General features: G+C 41.7%; 1 protein-coding gene across 7 annotated transcripts in view; it reads right to left on the bottom strand.

The window, feature by feature from the left end:
- Positions 1–20,775, bottom strand: part of PRDM1 (PR/SET domain 1) — a 116,842-nt gene that overhangs the window by 3,097 nt on the left and 92,970 nt on the right. For 4 of the 7 annotated variants that reach the window (XM_063666473.1, XM_063666472.1, XM_063666475.1 and 1 more), the window contains exons 2-6: positions 18,194–18,442; positions 10,944–11,063; positions 7,117–7,369; positions 732–1,840; positions 167–295 (exon numbers count right to left, since the gene is read on the bottom strand). In XM_063666473.1, coding sequence (XP_063522543.1) covers positions 167–295; positions 732–1,840; positions 7,117–7,369; positions 10,944–11,063; positions 18,194–18,376 — 1,794 coding nt within the window. In that variant the 5' untranslated portion in view covers positions 18,377–18,442. Of the gene's footprint in view, positions 1–166; positions 296–731; positions 1,841–7,116; positions 7,370–7,573; positions 10,436–10,943; positions 11,064–18,193; positions 18,443–18,715; positions 19,914–20,048; positions 20,476–20,775 lie in introns of those variants that run through there. The other 3 variants (XM_054492334.2, XM_063666471.1, XM_054492336.2) reach the window with 3 other exon arrangements.

The raw sequence follows: 20,775 nt of genomic DNA, 5'->3' as shown, positions 1-20,775 counted from the left end.
ATCAGCAGATACAGAGTACTGGGAAGGCCCATGGTGCCAGCAGCCCAGGATGGGACAAGGCAGAATCTGGTGTTGGCTTTAACTACGGGCTATATAGGACATGGGAGGGTGACTCACAGACATTTTCTACAAAGGTCAGAAGGTCTACCCAGAAAATACTGCGCACCTGGCATTCATGTGGCTTTTCTCCCGTGTGTACCAGGTAGTGTTTCTGCAGGTGGGCGAGCTGAGTAAAGCCCTTGTTGCAAGTCTGACATTTGAAAGGCCGTTCTCCACTGTGCACTCTCAGGTGGACCTGGGAAGAAGCCACATGTGTTAGCTCTGCTCTCAAGCTGGCTCTGAGACCTAACATTTCTGCTCCAAGACTCAAGTGTTGATGCAAGTATCTTAAGAAAAGCATCAAGACAGTCTTAAAAAGAAGAAATCTTCATGTTTTCAGAATGGTGTTTTTCTTAAAAGCACAAAAATCACAGGCTAGCAGGGAGTTTCACCTAATCTTCTAGTCCAAACCCCTAATTTTTTATTATTCAGAAGAAAATCAGGAGAAGGGAAGTCACTTGTCCAAAGTCAAAGAGCTAGAAGTGGCAGAAGCCAGGCAGAATCCATACCCACTATCCCCAACCGGGAGCTCATACTACTGCAAATGCAATCGATACCCCATGGAAAGCAAGCTAAATACAAACACAAGCATGCACTCACAGCCCCTTGGACTGCTCTCTCTCAAGGCCTACCTTCAGATTGGAGAGCTGGCCGAAAGTCTTGGCGCAAACGTTGCATTCGTACTTGATCTTGCCGTTCTGCTTCTTCAGCGGGTAGGGAAGGGTCTTGTAGCCGGTCATGTTTCTTTTGTTTTTAATGAGATTCATGGCTTCGTCGCTGCTGGGGGCTGCCATCGCTGCTGAGGTAGCTTTGGGCTGCACCACATGTTCTGCCGTGGCGGCTGTTCCCGCCGTGGGAGACCCGCTTGTGGGGCTACAGGCCTTGTCCTTCATGCTGGCGGCGGCCCCGGTAAGGGAGAAGGCACTGTGGGGCGCCGGGACAAGCACCTCCCTGGGATGCTCCGGCTGGAGCAACCTCCGGGCTCCATCTGAGGGCAGCGAGCCCGGGAGAGAAGTGGGGTTGAGCATGGGGTGGGACAGGCTGCCCCCACCGAGGAGATTGCTGTAGACAGGGCACAGCCTCGGGAAGAGGCCGAAGTTGTTGATGCCATTCATGCTGCTCACAGCGCTCAGGCCATTACAATTCATGCCGTAGGGGGGCAAGAGGAACTTGGGGTAGTGAGCGTTGTATGAGGGGATGAAAGCTGGCGGGAGGTGAGGGAGGGGTGCGTAGCCAGGGTAGGAGCCCAAACCTTCCGTGCCGTAGGGCGCGTTCAAGTAAGCGTAGGAGTCCCGGTGCTCTTGAGAGCCGGGGCCCACAGGGGACACCGTATTCCCCGGGCTGCTGTGAGGGCTGGAGCTCTTGAGGCTTTGGTCGGGGCTGCTTCTTGCAGAGGGGCTTGGAGTGGTGGAGGATGGAATGGGGGAGCGAGTGATGTACGTGGGTCTCTCCATCCCGTAGGCCAGGGAAGCTTTCAAAAAGTCTTCTGGCAGAGGGGCCCGGATGGGGTAAACGACCCGAGGGTAGAAGGGCATTTCGGGGCTCCCATGTCTTCTAAAGTCATCGAGGTCCTTTTCTGACGTGAGGGGTGAAATGTTAGAACGGCAGAGGTCCTTTCCTTTGGAGGGGTTGGAGTCCAATTTTAGGATTTCTTTCACGCTGTACTCTCTCTTTGGGACATTCTTTGGGCAGAGTTCATTTTTCTCAGTGCTCGGTTGCTTTAGATTGCTCTGTGTTTGTGCTGAAATAAAGAAAAAGGGACGATTACACAGAGGGCTAGAGAGAACTGAAGCAAAACTGCCAAAGTTGCTCCTCCTTCTTGAGAAAACCTGAGTACCAGCTGGCGACACAATCGCCACATATCTGGCTTCCAACGCGCTCTCATTCTAGAAGGCTCTGGGCCACTCACTCAAAAGTGCAGTTCCTTTTCCTCCTCAGCAAAATAGGGACAATGGCAGCACGGACAGAACAAACAGCAGCCTTGGGTGATTCTGTTTTCATTAGTACAGACCTTGTGATAGAAAATTGCTGTTTAAGCTGGAGTAAGATAGCCTACGCTGGATGCGGTGGCTCTTGCCTGTAATCCCAGCACTTTGGGAGGCCGAGGTGGGCGGATCACCTGAGGTCGGAAGTTCGAGACCAGCCTGACCAACATGGAGAAACCCCATCTCTACTAAAAATACAAAATTAGCTGGGCGCGGTGCTGCACGCCTGTAATCCCAGCTACTTGGGAGGCTGAGGCAGAAGAATCGCTTGAATCCGGGAGGCGGAGGTTGTGGTGAGCCGAGATTGTGCCATTGCACTCCAGACTGGGCAACAAGAGCGAAACTCTGTCTCAAAAGAGAAAAAAAAAAAAAAAAAAGCTTCCATTTTAATGGAGTGGAAAAATACTGGGGTGGGGACCCTGTCATAGGTTAATAAAAGTCTTTCTGATGTTCATGGTTTACCTAAAGGAAATCAGCATACCCTGAGAACTAAATGTGAAAGATTAAGACTCATTTCAAGTAATACACAGTCATCAATTTTCGCCTCTACTGTTGTTGAATACGAATTTGATAAAGCCCTGTTCAAACTGCCTATGCCAAGGAGCTTAGCGAAGTGAGTACCACCTTCCTCGCGATGTGCAGACAGCCAAGCACTTCACCAAGGCTCTGTCTGGTCTAGCCAGGATCCCAGCAGTGCTGGCCCCTGGAGTCACAAGGCGTGACAGTCACCTCTGCCAAACCACAATAGGTACTTCCTGAGCCAGTTCAATTACTTAGCGCACCCAAGAAAACAGAACAGGCTAAGAGGAAAGCACTTATTCCCAAAGACGGCACGTTATTACTTGGTAAAGATACTATTTAGGAACAGCAGCAATGAGGACAGTTCTAGACTATCCCTGCCACAGCCAGCCCTGTCTCCTTTGCTACACAATAAATGATGCCTTCAGGAAAAAACACCCATCTGGGCAGGGAAAACTGAAAATTCCCCGCTCAGCCTTGCCTGGAAACCAAAAGTAAAACATACGATGTTTAGTTTGAGCTGATTATTGGAGGGCAGTCACTCAAGCCAGGACACCTGCCCTAGGAATGCACTGAAGGCATTGGCTGTCAATGTGTGGAGATGCCTTCAGAGGCAGCAGGTTTGGGGGATCGTGCTGAAGCCTTTGTGCAAATATCCTTCATCGTCTAAAAAATGTCTCTGCTTGAATTTAGTTGAAAAAGAACTCCAGGCTTGCTATCTGATAGGTCTAGAAATGAACTCTGAAACTCCAGAACTGAACCCTTCAAATGTATTCTCTAGGCTGACTGGCTTGAGGGATTCGATTCCAATTTGAGAGCCCCTTAGAGAATGTTATCTCCTGCCAGCTGTTATCAGTTCCTCCTGGGCGAGCCTGAAGCCCCAGAATAAACACAGAGAAGAACGCTATCAGGGAAGATGCTGACGGGGGGCCGTGATGGAAAGCTTGCTGAGGGAGAGAGATTTCTGAAGCCACTAAACCAAAATAAATATCTCCTTATCAGGCCAATATCGGTCTTTCAGTGAGGCCCAGCAGGCAGGAAGTTCTAATTGTCACTTTTGTTTTTTAAAGCTAAAATGGTAAAGGATGAGAGAGACAACTAAGCTTGAAAACTGATAGGCAAGGCATCTTACAGCCACAGGAAGGAATTTTATGAAGGTGAAAAAGAATTATTTGGAAACATCTATATAGGGTCAAATTAATAATGATTTTTAAAAATGATGCCACTCGAATAAAATGGAAATACAAAAAACTTTACCCTCATGACTTTGAGCCATTTTTAGGCGGCAAATTATGTATCTAAGTCTCATATTTTTTCCAGTAGCTTCCATACTCCCTTGGTTCTATAATTCGACAAATAATAATAGCATAAATGTGCAATAAGCGTAATGTTTCAGTCCATCTGTGGCACTGCCCCTCACATTTAGCCAGGGATTCTTCTTAAGTACCTTAATATAATTTGAATATTGAAGTGATATGAAACTTATGATTGGGCCAACAAAAAAGCCAGAATTTTAAACTTTCTATGCAAAACACCTTTAGCACAGTGCCTAGTATATAGTAAACTCACAATAAATGTTTGCTATCTCTAATGCCTTCAGAAAAATAGATTTGCATCTTATTCTAAAAGAACATCCAGAGTGACATGTTAGCCTCTCTAAGATGCTCTACAGGTGGAAATTAGGAAGTCCATATACAGTAAAGGTGCATTTAAAAAAATCATCCTTCAGCAGCTGAGTAATCAGTGGAGCTGGTGTCATTTCTGACTCTCCCACTCAGCAGCAGCTTGAGTTAACATGAAAAAGAAAATCAAGATCTGTTTTTGTTCTGAAATCTTAAATGGCTGTAGGCGGACGGAGTCATTTCAAGAGTGAACTGCTTCTGAAGACTCCGAATGGCTTAATTATGCCGACTCACATTTTCGATCTATAATAAGAACCCCAAGACTATAAGAAAGAACCTAGAAGTTCTGCAGTAGGCAAAACAAAGTCTCTTTTCAACTGAAACTGAGAAAGCAGATTAACATTTAGAAGTCTATAATTTGGTCAACTGTTTTCTAGATGGGTTAGTTAGATAGACAGAAAAAAAATACCCCCCCTGCCAAATTTGGGAGGGGTAGGGGTTTCAAACTTATTAGTTCTTTTATTCCTTTTCCTTTGTTTTTAGAAAAATGCCAGTTTGTGATTTCTGGCTACTTACTTTTCTTTCCTTTGGTTTGTTTCAAATCCCTTCTTCTCCAAACTCTACCGCCTGAACCATCACTGCCATTTAAGCCCTCATGGAGATTCTTGCACCACCTCTATTGTGCTTTAAGCACAGAAACCCAACACAATTCATTTGGAGACACAATCTACCTATTAGGCCTGATGAAACAGTGGAAATTTTCCTGATCACAGTCTCAATCATCAGCTGCCACGCCTAAGACAACTGGTTTCACAACTGGCAGCAGGAATCTTGTTTTAATGTGACTGGTTATTGTTAACTCTCATTCTTTACTATGAATATTGGACAATGAAATGTGCTTGAAAATGTTAAACCACCATTTAGAAAAAATTCTGCCAAAATAAAAGGGGACATGCTGCATAAATAAAAAGGGATAAATAAAAGGTGTCATTTCACAGTATATATGACAGTTGCTTCTGAACACAAAGTAGAAGCATTTGAACCTTAAAATACTGTGCAAAACCTTTCCTTGAGGAGTAAAAACGCCAGGCCTTTAAACTCTTCCCTTGATTGGCACAGGGTGTGGGAAGCATGCAAAAAAGTTTCTTGGTGGTTGGTGCAAAGTCACTGGGGTAGGTCACCTCAAATGAACTGTTTAAAGAAAAGCAAAAATCAAAAGACTTTTCTCTGAATCCATGAATGATTAAACTCAAGGAATGTAAGGAGACCCTTAAGCGGAAGTGACTCACTATGTTAAGAAAGCCAGGAGGGAGCTGTGCGCTTCTGCTGAGACGCACAGCTGGAATACGAGTTCCACAAAAATGCCGCTGTGCCTGTGCATTTGTCATTTGTTACTAGGTCCTCAGCACTGGGCCTGGCATACACAGATGCCAAAACAGCCGAATGGTTCCTGGGAGGCTCAGCCCTAGGGATATGACAGAGTCTCCAGAGTCTCAGGGAGCGCTGAAGAGACATGAGGGAAAAGAACTGCCACCTTTTTGGTCAGGACCTGATTAGACTCATCAAGCTGGAACTGGGGAACTGGGAGCCAGTTCTTTTTCTGAAGCTCAAGGGTAACCTGTTGTGTAAGGACCCCAAACACATGACCTCCCCTACAGGGGAGGTCCTGATGCTTCTATGGCCCCAGATTTTCAGAAAACTGCACACGCAACCTTGCAATCTTAAGAGGGATCAAGTAAAATGAAGTGTGGAATGAATACCAAATAACCATACGGTTGGGTTATATATGACTAGGGTAAGTACTTGGCTTGTTCATTGGTCCTAAAATCAAAGTCAAAAATTCCAATTTATGTTAACACTGATATTTATTCCAAATGTCTCAAAGGTGAAAATGAGAACTAAAACAATTTAGCCTTCCAGTAAAGCAAATGGATACACTTATCAATAATTGGTAAACCTGGGTAAAGGGTAAGTGGAAATTCTTTGTCCTTTTCTTAAAATGTTTTCTTAAGTTTGAAATGATATCAAAACCAAAAGTTACAAAAACTTCAGCATTTAATCTTAACTTCTAAACCAAAAGGAACTAATTTTTAAAACTGCTAATAAGATTTAGTGGTCTAACCAAGAACACACAACTATAGTTAAAGCAGAGGTTAGAATCTTATGGCAATTCTTAAATTGCTCAAAGAGATCACTTGAGAATGACTGAAATGATGCAGCCCTCTGCAGAGAGAGGTCATGACAGCAATTTTAATGAAATAAAAGAAGTAAAAGCACATAAACCTAAGGAATTGAGAATTTGTTAAGATAAAGTGATAGGTGGCTACTATAATACTGATCAAGAGATCAGACAGTTTTTTACTGTAAGGAAGGAAGCTAAGATATAAAATCTTTACGGTTATTCACTTAGAATAATATTGAAAAATTATGACAAAGTTTTTCTAGCAATGATCTTACAATGTTCCACATCAGATCCTAACTGTACACTCAAATGTACATCTATAAATATTTTGATGCAGTCTAAGCCCTGCCAAAGTACCACAGATAAGGGCTATAGCTTGCATACACAGCATGTCTGGACCAATCCCTGTAATTCTCCCAACTGCTTTTGGATAAATTAGAATTGGACATATATTTCTTCCTGTAACATCCTGAATTCAAAACTCAAGGCAGCTCCTCATATATATATATATATTTTTTTAAATGATCAAGTTTCATAATAGTTAATAGGGACTCAAAAAATGTTTTTCCTCTTCCTAGTCCCTAGCTTAAGCCACCTACTTCATCCAACACATGACAAAGCCGTATAATTAAACAACATGTTATTAGTTCACAGGGGCAGAACCGACATTACTGGCATTTTTTATTTTTTTGTTCTGTAATCCACTTACTGAGATTCATCATTGTCAGCTCTCCGGGATAAGGGTAGTGAAGCCTTTCTGCAAAGTCCCGACAATACCACACAAGAAGTTCCTGGTTGGCAGGGATGGGCTTAATGGTGTAGAAGTAGATGTTCATCCCGTTCTGACACGCAGCCAGGTTTTGCTCCCGGGGAGAGTGTGCTGGATTCACATAGCGCATCCAGTTGCTTTTCTCTTCATTAAAGCCGTCAATGAAGTGGTGAAGCTCCCCTCTGGAATAGATCTGTCCAAAAGAGAAGACAGGCATGTAAAAGGAAGTCAGACCCAAAGCTCCTCAGCACCTCTCAGAATAAACACAGCCGGTACCGTGTGTGATTTCTGATCCCCTACTGCCTAGTTAGAAAAGGAATCAAATCAGTTTAGCCAGAATAGTCTTGAATCAGCAGAAATCAGGACGGAAACAGGTAAGGCACACTTTGTCAGTTACCTTTTCCATTTCAGTTTTATCGTCTTTTCATGTTCGGGAAAATAACAGAAAAATGAAACACAAATGTTCATTTAAGGAGCTGCCTCAAACCGATTAACCCACCACAGAGTACTACTTTTGCTACTGCAGTGAATGGCAAATGGGCGATGCTACTGACTTCAGTTCCGATTATGCTGACTTTTAGTGCTTTGAGTCACTGGGTAGAAGACCAAGCTGGCTGACGACGTCAAACTGAGTCTCAGCTTTTTCTATGGCCTCTGTACTCGCCGTTTCCTACACCCCCGCCCAAGGCTTCAACTATGCAAACATCCTCCACCCCCAACCCTCCAAGTCCTAAAGTAACACTTGTTCATATGAATACTTGGAACCTTGCCTTTTTGTGGAAACACTGGGTGGGGCAAAGGTGAACTTCACCTGCCATAACAAAGCTAACACTGGGGCAGCAGCCAGAATTTGACAGTCTATTACTGAGAAGTCACTTTTCCTCTTGATAAACATGTCCAGACTTGCACTTTCCTTTCAATGCAAAGGAGGGAAGGCAACCCCTTATCTGGGAGGAGGCTGGCTAAAACACCACACACAGAGCCATAGGCATATGTTTTTGGAAAAAGAACAGGAAGAAGGTATGTTGTTCCTTAAAGGCAACGCAGAATGAAGAATTTGAAGTTTGTCCTAGAGTAATACTACTTCTGGTTAACAGATGCACTCAGGCTACTTGGCAAAGAGGCAGAGGAAGAAGAAAAATTAAAACGTACACTCTTACTGAAACTATAAACACACTCCTTATCCTTCCACACAAAGTTTTCTCTCTTTCCCTCTTTTTAGGAGGTACCACCTTTACTTTAGACTTTAAGAAATTTCCTTACACGTATACAATCAGTCAATACCTAGTGTGATCTGCGACTTGCAGTCTCCAAGCAGCAGTAAGGCACTGTTCGTAGCAGGAATTTTGCGCTCACAGGACAGCAGGTTATTGCTTTTCCTTACTCACGTACCGACTATGCTAGTCTACAGATAGTTTCTGTATTTCGCTCAAACGTTATCAGAAATAAAAAGGAACTCTGTCCCTTTAACACAGGCGGTAAACACCAGAATCACTTTCTTTTAAGAGTAACTTCCTGTAAATTGTGAAGGGGGAAATACATGTGGCTTCATCAAAGCAGCTTGTGAGAGCTTTTGCGGTGTGTTTTGTTAAGAGAAAATGGAACAAGGCTGGGTGAATTCTGCTATCAAGAGGGGTTTTCAAGTTTGTTTACTCTGATGTGCAAACTTCCAGGAACATGGGGTTCCATCGCTCTTGTACTCTTCGCTGGTGCGGAAACTGCTTTCTAAAGCTACGGGTATGTTGATTCCAGTTAGCCTTCCTCGGACGGCAATTTACTGTATCCTCATTTAAAAACAGCAATGTCGGTGCCATGAAGTCACTCACACACAATAAAATAAAATAACGCATACGTAAAATGAACACCGTTTCCTATCACCTTCCTCCACTTCCATATTATTATCTAGAAGATTAAAATGCGCTGATTCATAGTACAGTTACAAGAAATGTCACTGGTTTCTCAACTTGAACATCCCTTCTTCGGCTGTGTAATTTGCATGAAACTTTTTCTTTCCTCACAACAGATGTTCATATTCCTGCCAGCAAAAACGAGATGTTCTACAATATCCTTTGCATGTGAAAGACTGATTCAAATAAATCCTCCCAAGGAAAGCCTTTCAGTTACTTATAGTGAATCTTTAAATGAAACAGGGAACTGGACAGTGAGGGGAGATTCTTAGGTGCTTCTTGCCTTTTCTCAAAATCATCACACATTAACGAGACTTACGCTGGATTGTCTTAATTCAGACCTTTAACTCCAAGAACTATGCACCTTTGTGGCTCACTTCTGAGAAGAAGTTATTGACAATAAAGGCAAAAATGCACTCATGGTTCCACCATTGTAAGTCAGGTGATTAATATATTTTAAGGAGGAATAATTACTAAACAAAAATTGTGAGCACATGATTCTTAGTGAATCTGTAACTACCCTCTTTTGCTTGGGAAATAGTAAGATAAATTTCTAAAAATGAAAAACTTCCTGGATTAAAAATATTGTTTCTTAGGAATAGCTTCTTGTCCGACCGATATAATTGTTCTTGGCAAAAATACCAGCTAAAGAAAGCATAACACAATTTTTGTTATCATGCAGCTGTTTCTTTTTTAAGAATTCAAATAATGTACATTTCATGTAAGTATGCACAAAAAAACGCTTACTAAATTCTTTATCTTCTGAGAAAACTAAATATCCCTGAGACATCTATGGGAAGAAGGAAAGCAATCTGACTTTTTTCTGTTCACTGCTAATCCAGTGTTTTATTCAAGGATTCCATCTAATTAGTTCACCTCTGGGGGCCTTTCTAACCCTAATATAGCAAAGGAAATTGTACTGGCTAGATCTTTTGGTTGGATGCTATAGGAAAGCTTATCATCTTGCATATGACTGTTAAGCATTTTCCTTATGCTATGAGATAATTAACCTATTGTCAAATGGAATCGTTTTACCATGCACATGTGTTTAAATAGGACTAGTTCTGTGGTCCTCCATTCCCCTCAACCCATCTTCCAGCTATCCTTCCTTAATGGCATTTACTTATAAGGTAATTCATTTGTGTCATTCCTGGCTGGGCGCGGTGGCTCTTGCCTGTAATTCCAGCACTTTGGGAGGCCAAGGCGGGCGGATCATGAGGTCCAGAGATCAAGACCATCATGGCCAACATAGTGGAACCCCGTCTCTACTAAAAATACAAAAATTAACTGGGCATGGTGGCGCGCACCTTAGTCCCAGCTACTCGGGAGGCTGAGGCAGGACAATCGCTTGAACCTGGGAGGGGGAGGTTGCAGTGAGCTGAGATTGCGCCACTGCACTCCAGCCTGGCGACAGAGCGTGACTCCGTCTCCAAAAAAAAAACCAAAAAGATAATTCATTTGTGATAACTCTTCCATTCAATTAAAGTTAAGTCAGCAAGAAATCAAAAAGGGGTAAAATCTAAGGCTTGGTGACTCATTACTACTTCCTTGCAGAGAAATGCAAATGAACCTATCCTTAAAGCAAGCAACAAACTGTTTCCTTTCATTACAAAGCTCTAATGAATTGTAAAAATCAAGATTCATATATAGCCCGTATCTCCATCACTAACCACCTACAGGCCAAACATTTAATCGGTTTCATCACATTTGTTCAGAATTCCGTGTTCATGGGGATGCTGGATACTTATGGGTGAGCCCCAGCATTTCTCAGCACAGGATGAGAAAGGTGAGCCACCCAGCTCTTTTAGCTCCATTTTTTCCCTAACATTTAATGGGTCTGAAGAAATTTCCCTTACTTACCCTCCAAAAATATTTCCTGTTGGCATTCTTGGGAACTGTGTCATTGGTGTAGATTTCACCTATTAGGGGTCCAAAACGTGTGCCCTTTGGTATGTATTCTTTACTCATCACTCCAATAACCTAAACAGGAAAAAACACAGGAAACAATTACTTTAACTATAAAATGTTAACCAATCTTTTCAAATAAATAAATTGGACTGTCAAGTGGTAATACAACTAACGATAAAATTTTGATAAGTAAACAGACATTAATGATGCCTACATAATTAACAAGCTTCACAATAGGGGGAGACCATCTTTTAAAGTCTGAGATCATAAGCAAATACTCAACCAAGCGTTAAAACAGTCTAGGGGATTATTGTCTGGTAATACAGGATCTTTCATTTTTATCATTACTTTTTATGCTAGAACAGCGAAGATAACCATTATCTTTTAGACTAAGAATAAGACACTGCAGAATTAGATGGTCAAGATTAGACCATTTCAGCCTGTTCCTAGTTTCCTATTTCTCATTCTCCCTCAAACCATAAGCATAGTGTGCTTGAGGGGAATAAAATAGTTTTGACCTCAGAAACCAAAATAATGTTCTTTGGTTGTTCCATAACAGCCTAAGGAACCAGAAACCAAATGCATTAAGTTTTTTTCATTCCAGATGAGGTTTGTATGTGTGTGTGTGTTTGGTTTTTTTTTTCATAGCTTGTATATTCTCTTTAATAAGAGATCTTTCAAGTAACTTTGTTCTTCTCTGGCCTTCTACTTTGTTCTTCTCGAGTCTTCTACTCAAGAGTGGTCAAAGGCCCTCGTGTGTGTGTGTTTTAAAGACAAGGTCTCCCTCTATCACTCAGGCTGGAATGCAGTGGCTTGATCTTAGCTCATTGCAGCCTCAACCTCCTGGGATCAAGAGATCCTCCCACCTCAGCCTCCTGAGTAGCTGGGACTACAGGCATGCACCATCACGCTCAGCTAATTTTTGTTGTTATTGTTGAGAAGGGGTCTCACCATGTTGCCCAGCCTTGTCTCAAACTCCTGGACTTAAGTGATCCTCCCACCTCGGCCTCCCAAAGTGCTGAGATTACAGGCTGAGCCACCATGCCTAGCCAAAAGCCCTCCTTTGAAATTAAGTTTATACTGAGGAAAGCTGTAGGTTCTAAGATCTGAGGAAATGACCTCAGACTGGATGCATTACACATTTTAACTTTGTGGGGCCTTGCTAAAGAAACATGTTAACTATACCAGTTCCTTCTTAATAATAAATTTCTCTTTGAGGGGGTAAAAAAATCACCAACCGTGAATCAGGAAGTAATTCGTCACTATTCAATAGAACTCCTCTGTGAGTAGTCCTTTACAACAGTTTGCAGTTACAGTTTTGTTTTGGTTTTTATTCTCTCACTTTTCCTAGTTTTATTTTCTTCTCATTCAAGATAGCCTACCAATCACTTTACTGAATTCTTCACTAAAATGGACCAAGGAAGAGGGAGTGGTAATAGATGATAATGTTTATTTTCCAGTTTTTATATCCCCAGTAGCTCCTGTACATTCGTGTACCTGAAATGGTAGACTCAAATATGTGAATCGATCAATGCACAAAGATTGTTCACAGTGGAATCTACAATTTTGGTTACACTGTACACCAGTTCCTCATTAAGTCTCATCAATAATTTAAACCTCTATTTAAATAGATATGGCACACCTACATGCCTGTGACAGACCAGCTTTTCTCATTTAAGTGTCTTATCAGCCAATGATTTTTTTTTCTAAAACAATTTAGTATTCAATATACAAATCAATGAAGCATACTCAGACTGGAAAGAGAAAAAAAGAAAATTTTCCTACACCTAACATAAGTTGAAACAAGAGTGTTATTTTTGGTCCTTTAAGAATTTCTGTCAGAGAGCTGAAAAAAGCAGATGTTCATTTCATCCACCTCCTCTGCCTTCATTTACATCTATCTGCCCTTTTAATCACCGTTTGTCATTATTGGTATTTGTTGGCAGTAAAACTACTGGGGACAAGAGTATCTCAGAGCAGTCTTGAGATATAAATATATATATTTAAAGCTTTAGTAGACTTATTCAGAGGCTCATTGTTTTGGACATATTATTATTGAATCTAATTAATTTGGAAAATTAATGGAATTGAATTCTATGACATGCAAATCATTTAACATTCATATTTCAGTGATTATTCCATAATATTAGAATGACAAACAGGAAAAACAAATCATGCCATTTGTTGGTGAGCCAATAATTAGCAGTTGATATTTTCAACATATCTACTTTACAGCAGTAATTTTAAGAAAGGCACCCAACTGGTTCATCAACTTTGTTTCAAATTATAGTCTCTTACAGATGGTGTCTTGGGAGTCAGAGCTTGATTACCAACAAGGAGCACTGCACTGAGGTCATGGTTCTTCTTCCAAATTGCCATTCTTTTACAGAATGGGCCTCTAGGTTTTCAGCTATCAATCTTACACACATTTTCTTGTGCCCGAAAAGAAGTCAACTAGAAAGCATAAGCTACCCAATACCTATTTGAACACAACTATGGACTTGTCACTAGTGAGCTATAAAGCAGCACCGGAAGTAGCTCTTGCCATCTCTAACCTTACAAATTCAATTCAACAGGCAAGACAGGAGAACAATTAAAAAGAGAAGGCTCTGTGGTAGAAGAGAGGTCTATGATAATCCTCAAACCCCAAACAAATTAAAGAGCTTCAATATTAGGTTATCATTAGGAAAGGGACAGAGCGCCCTAATATTTTAAATTTCAATTACATATAGGGCACATATAAACTCACAACTATAGACAAAGATACAAAATCATAAAATTTCAAAACTGGAAGGCGCTTACAAACCATCTATATCCATTCTAAGTCTAGCGTTCTAATATACAATAAACACCTTCATCTCAAATGCACGTCTGAGACATTATTCACTTGCCATAAAAGCTGAAACTCTTAAGACTATGGTGCTTGTCCAGGTAACTTTGGAGGGGGAACAGGAACCAGGACTGTTTTTAAAGGGAAGTGAAAAAACCAAGTACTAAGCCTCCCTCTGGTCCTAGAAAGATCCAGAATGTGCATCTTAGACTACCCATCTCCCTGACCCATAGTTTGTAACAGTTTATCTTTGAACCAAGCAAATATTAAGGAGGAACCTGGTGTGTACCTTAAACTTCACACTGCTAAAAAGACAAAGAATGTGTTCACCTAACTCAAGAAGGAAACTTCACTGGAACTGACCAGGGTCCTAAAGAATTACTGCTGGGGACAGGCCGCTCTGTGCCTTCTATAAACTCAACAGCAAGAGGACACCGGGCTTCAATACCTCCTTGCTTCACTTGCTCCCACAGAAGCTCTTTATGTGCGGTGCAGACCCCTCCACCACTTGAGCAGATTTGTCTCTGTCTGTGGCCTCAGTTACAGAACACACCCTGCCGTCCACAGTTTCCACAGCTTCTGGACAAAACACAGGGCTTCTCTTTTCAATTTTACACAATGAAGGAGATTTTACAGTTTAGGATGGGTTGAGTTGGAGTGCTTAATGGAAGGCTGGTAACAACGACAATATAGGTTTTTTTTTTTTTTTTTTTTTTTTTTGCAAATTCCTTCTTTAGAGAGTATGCAAACAGACACACACAGCAGTGGGTTTGAAGCAGAAACTATATCCAAGTCTAAATGTCATCTGATCATCCTCTCCCCAAATTACATTAAGATCATTTAAACTACTAGCTATCTCTTTTCCCTCCCCGAATCCCACTCTATAAGAATGACTCATTAGATTATAATTCTGTTTTGACCATATGAATGTTTGTCTTGAGAGAACTAGAACTCAGTAGTGACCAAGACCTTCAGCCTGCAATCACCCCATTTTTATTTTATTTTATTTTATTTTATTTAGAAACAGGGTTTCGCTCTTGTTGCCTGGGCTGGAGTGCAATGGCATTTATTTACTTATTTGTTTTGCTGAAGTGCAATGGCACGATCTCGGCTCACTCCACCTCCCAGGTTCAAGCGATTCTCCTACCTCAGCCTCTCAGGTAGCTGGGATTACAGGCGCCCACTACCACGCCCGGCTAATTTTTGTATTTTTAGTAGAGATGGGGTTTCACCATGTTGGCTTGGCTGGTCTTGAACTCCTGACCTCAGGTGATCTGCCATCCTCAGCCTCCGAAAGTGCTGGGATTACAGGCGTGAGCCACCGCGCCTGGCAATCACCCCATTTTTAAAAGGAGTGAAGTGAACAAAGTTGTTTGGAGAAGGTTTCCTTCTTCATTATCTTTCTATTAAAGGAGACATGGTGATGCCTCGGTACATCATTTCTCAAATAAAAGGCAGCATGAAGAGAGAACTGCATGTTATGGTGAGATACTTTTTACAGATGGCTTGAGTTAATAATGGACTTCGATCAGAATGGACACCAAGGGAGTCCTCAGGATCTGTCTGATGTTTATCAGCCACCACGATACAGGGAGGTGAGACTCACAGAGCCGCAGTGCCTCTTGAGTGCAAGCAGTCTCAACCGAGGGCAGAAACTCTACAGGGTAACGCTTCTAAAATATAAATGCTTGAACTGATTTTTCTGTAGTCAAGTAGTCATAAGAGATTATTTCAGGAGGACAAGGGGAAAACCCCCATAAAAGAATAACCCATCAGTTTAAAACATTTTCAAAGTTTTGAATAGTAGGTCTATATTTGATTTCAGTTCTGGAAATAGGAAGTAAGAACAGTTTTTCATTAAAGGTGCAGAATGATTCTAAACCCAATCTAAAAATGAGGGTCAAGATCAGAAATATGATTTGTATGTTTTGTTTTAACCAAAAAAAAAAAAAAAAGGTGCTGACACATAGTACAAATTCATAATGAAAAATGGTCTTGTAAAAAAAAAAATTCCCCAGTATGCCAGCACAATAGTACATATTGTAACATCTTTTGCTATTTAAATGAAAACATTTAAAAAAGGGCAAGATTAGTAAGTCAGATAAAAAGTACCTGTAGAAAGACTCTTCCTATTTCAACGGCTCATGGAACTTAAAGAACTAACTGAATAAAGACAATGTAAACATTTCATCAGTCCTTAACGTTGCTGTCCCGGACAGCCCCTACCCTTAATGGCTCAACCCCACCATCCTCTTTCACCTTCTAAAGGAAGCTGTCCTTTCCCAAAGTTCAAAAACAAAGGAGAGAAACAGAAAAACAGGTACAAATTCCAGAGTAAGCTTAAGACAGTATTACATTCAAGTTTACTCCTTGCTTGACCTTATGATTAGGGTTTAAAGATATACTATCCTCTATTCAAGCGCTTTGGTTAAACGCAAGATAGGGAAATAGCATAAGAGAACCCCGACCTCTTAGGTTAGTTTCGAAGGACCTTCTTCAGGAACACAGGCATTGTCTGTTTTTTGGTTGCTTAATATATTGAAATAGGAAGTTATACATTCAGAGGGAAAAAAACACAAACTAGCTTAAGGATTGGTCTGAAATATATTAAGATGATAACTAAAACCACAGTGACACCAAGAGGGGCCAGTGTAGCATAATCGAGAAGCACTCATTGGAGAAGTCAGAAGAACTTTGCTTCAAGTCCCCGGTCTGGCTTTACCTATATGCCTTTGGGTAAGTGACTATCTTTCTGAACCTTGAACTAAATTATCTAAGAGCATTACTTGACTTAGCTATGATTTTAAAGGAGAATGATGGAAATTGAAAAACTTAAGCTAGGAGCTGAACTGAGGATAAGAACATTATAGAATTAAAAGGCAAAGATGACCCACAGAATGGAGATTTTTATTTCAGTCCCAAAGGGCTGGACAGGGCAACACAGCACAAATGAACCTTGGGAACAGACCAATATTTGGTCAAACTTGATATGGGGAAAAAACACACTACACTTTTTAAAGCCATAGTCAAACCTTATATACTCAAACAAATCCTACATTCATTCCAAGGGCCACATATTGAGAGACTTTCTATAAGAAGAGCATTACTTTCAGGAAGAGGTATAATTAAGGCTGACCTCTGGGGTTAAATTTTTTGGTAACATTCAAGTACAACTAGAATTTAAATTTTATTTTTTATAAAATCTGCCTCCATTCACCCAGCAGCGGGGGAAAAAAGAAAGACTGAGCATTGTTGTTCTATTTAATTTTAGACAGCTGTGTCTCCCCCTCACCAAAAACACTGGGCTCAGACACACAAACAGGAAAGAGACAAAGCATTTCCCAGTCTCCCGGATTCCTTCACTGTTCCTTAGGGAAGGGGGAAAGTGATTTGACATGGCTGTAAGGAATAGTCCCAGTAGCAAATTCTGGATTTCTACGGCCAATCATCCCCTTTCCCTACTTTCTGAAGGAAGTAATAGAATTGACAGTGCTCTGTGCTAATGGTGGTATGGGAAGTCTGCTGAGGTGTCCTTTCATTCAACTCAACCCAGTAGTAGACTAGTAAGTGCAACTACAGTAAGCCAAATTCTGAAAACAAGAGGTGGTTCTGCAAGTTATTTCACAGCTAAACATCACGCCTAGCTATAATCTTTATATAAAAGGTAAACACAAATCAGTTGCTCATTCCAAGTTTGGGTTTTCATCCCCTTTGAAACAACAAAGAGTGTACCCACTTCAGAGGCCAGTAAGGAATTGGCCTGCCAGCCCAGCCCCAGCAAAGGAGCTGCTGCAGATAAACAGTGGTTACCTCTGAAGTCATCCAGACAGAGGACACTTTTACATGACCCCCTTTCTCGGCTTATACCATCACTTCACTTCATAAACACGTCAAAGTTTTGAGGATAGTTTTAGAAACCCAGCTAATAAAGCTGGCTTGTTAAAAAGAGTAAAGCCAACTAATTACCAAAGACAGACAAAAGAAACATTAAAACTTTTTTTTCCAAGAAAAAGTTTTCTCCCTTAAGAGATACTGTACAACAGGGACACTAGGGCCAGTGGGCCCAGAGCTTTCTTGAAGTTCACTAACAATTTCACCCACCCTATGCTGCAAGTTGCTTTTCTAAGACTTGTCAATTTGCCAAAATATTTAACTGTTTACTAATTAGTACGGAACAGTTGAGGGCTGGAGGAAATGAGAAGGAAATGGTTTAGGAAAAGAGAAAGCAATGCAAGAATTGAATAGAGCAATCAATTATTTACTGATACTTACAAATTCTCAGAGGTTTTCAGAGATATACAAGGCCTCAAGGGCAAGTAGGGAGATTTGGCACCAGGTCCCCAATCTTCTTGTCAATAAATCAGAGGCTTACCTCTTCACTGTTGGTGGCATACTTGAAAAGCAGATTCCTTGGTAAGGATGCCTCCGCCTGAACCGAAGTCCCGCCATCAGCACCAGAATCCCAGGGGTGGTCGTTCACAATGTATGTACACTTCTCTTCAAACTCAGCCTCTGTCCACAGAGTCATATCCGCATCCTCCATGTCCATTTTCATGGTCCCCTTGATCCCCTCTGCCAATCCCTGAAACCTCACAGCGCTGGAGTTACACTTGGGGGCAGCCTGGAAGAGAAGGGAAAGGCCTTTAATCCCCATTGTCCCGCCGTTCCTGTGGCTCCCTCTGAGAGGCTATGACTAATACAGTAGTCTGAAGACTTTAAAAGCAGATGCAGAGTGCTTGGTACAGTTGAGTAAGAGCCAAAAAGCCGTATAAAGTAAACTGCCTTGAAAAGAAGCAAGGTTTTTAAATGCTACTCTTAGTTAAAAAAAAAAAGAAAAAGAAAAAAGAATGTGGCAACCTCACTGTGGGGAAAAGAAAAAAAAAAAAAGAATCACCTCTGAACAATCCCTGGCTTTACCTCTCATGGCAGAAAAATGTTCTGGGCACACAGTCCAGTGTCCCAGAATGCCTGGGGTCATGGCCGCCAGACCCTCGGCACTGTGGAAAAGCTGCCTCAGAAAAGTGTCACAAACAAGGAGAGGAAGAGGAAGGAGCTCTGTCTGCCTCTGAATGAAGCTAAAAATGGAAAGCGCGTGTGGTGCAGGAGCGGAACCCAGCCTGCCTTTTCCAAATGGGGAAGACTGAACTTTCCCACCAGCTCCCAACGCAAAACAACTTTCAAAACAACTGCCTCCTCCCTCTGCTGCGAGCTCTCTTTCATCCTCTCACATGGAAGACTGAAAAGGGTTGCATCCTGCCAGCATCACTGAGCTACGGCCTCTTAGAAATCACTTGGACCACAGGAAAAGACGAGGAAAAATGGGTGAAGGGGAAAACAGCCTGCAGTGTCTTCTGACTTGCAAGCATCTCACACCAAATTGAAAAGGCAAAAACAAAACATAAAACCGTTCAATAAAATTCCCTGGAGAGAATTCCTTTAGGAGCCCTCAGCTACAAATAGCACTTTCCATTTAAATCTGAAAGTGTATGAATTCCCAGAAGTCACTGATGTACTACAGTTTACTGTAACTAAAGTTATAACAAATTTGGAAGACTTGGAGGACAAGCTCTGCTTCCACTTGTACATTGATGAGGATATTCCCCCAAAATCCTCCCTCACACTCAGAAAAAAAGTGTTTTCCAAAGGCAAAAAAAGGTGAACAACTTCTATAAGGGTTTTCTCATATAGACATGTTTGATAAAAATGAGGAATATGGGTATCATTTCCATGTAAGAATGTGTGCTTGTTCAAATGTAAACATAACATTCTGTAGCAGTCCTTCAAGGAGGTTTTTACATTCTTCCACTTCTCTAAATAGGATGCTCTTAAAAAAAAGTTGGATGCAAAGTTGTTTTTCCCTCAGTTATGATTTAAGCAAACCTGCTTATTTTTATTTAGTTCTAACATGTAGAGTCATGACGCCAAATACATGTTAAAAATAAAATAAAATTGAAAACTTCAGCCAACCCGGAATAGTTTGACGAGTGTGAGCTGGAACCACTACTGAAATTTCAATGAATTGGCAATTACGTCTAGAATTGAAAGGGTTAATGATTCATAAGGAAAGTCTCACAAATGTTTGACAGCGCTAAGTGCACTAAAGCAGAAGCATGTTTCTACTGCGACATTAGCAAAAAAAAAAAATAATAATAATAATAATAAAGGAAAAGAAAAGAAAGTTTTCAGATCAATTTCAGAATTAAAAAAAAAAAATTCAAGTTCCTTACCAAGGTCGTACCCACACGTTTTTCCAAGCAAATATCCAACATCTGAGAAAAGTCTCGTTCATCTCTACCCAGTCCACATTCTCCCCGCGTCCCCCGCCGGGCTGAGCCGCACAGACGCGCACCTCGGCGGTCCCTCCTCGCTTCGTCCGGCCGCCCGGGCGCCCGCGTCCCAGCTCCGGGCGGACAGGTGCCGCGCTCGCTGCTCTTGCCTCTCCGCAACACTGGAGGGCCGAGTGTCACGGCAGCACTTTTGTCTGTGTTAACCGTCTGGCTTCCCCTCCCTGCTTAAGATTTCCTTAGCCACTCGGCTGCGCGAAGTGGGGGCGTGGCCAACGTGGCCAACACCACCTGGCCGAGCCCAGGGCTTTCCCCCAGATTGCTAGCACAGCCGCCGAGAGCTTCCTCTCTTCGCATGTGTATTTCAACATTGACTTGGAATCTTCTTACTTCCCTTTGAAGGCACTTAACCTCAACGCTTACTGGGCTCTATTGTATTCTAAACACTCCAGATCGCCCTCCTTCCTGGCGCGGCAGAATTAGGGGGCGCACGTTCCTTAAATTAAGGAAACTTAAAATTTACCTACAATTTCTGATTTCTCAGCTCAGATCCCCAGGTACAAAAGACACAAATCTTACTTCAAAAGAGCAAGTTAAATTGTTTTGGCAGCTAATGTAATACAGTGGAGCTGTCTGGTCCTCAAGCTGTTGTGTATGTAACGCACGTTTC

The sequence above is a fragment of the Pongo pygmaeus genome, chromosome 5, assembly GCF_028885625.2.
Source record: "Pongo pygmaeus isolate AG05252 chromosome 5, NHGRI_mPonPyg2-v2.0_pri, whole genome shotgun sequence".
NCBI classification, from domain to species: domain Eukaryota; kingdom Metazoa; phylum Chordata; class Mammalia; order Primates; family Hominidae; genus Pongo; species Pongo pygmaeus.
Note: the sequence above shows the minus strand (reverse complement) of the source record. Positions and strands in the feature narration are given on the sequence as shown.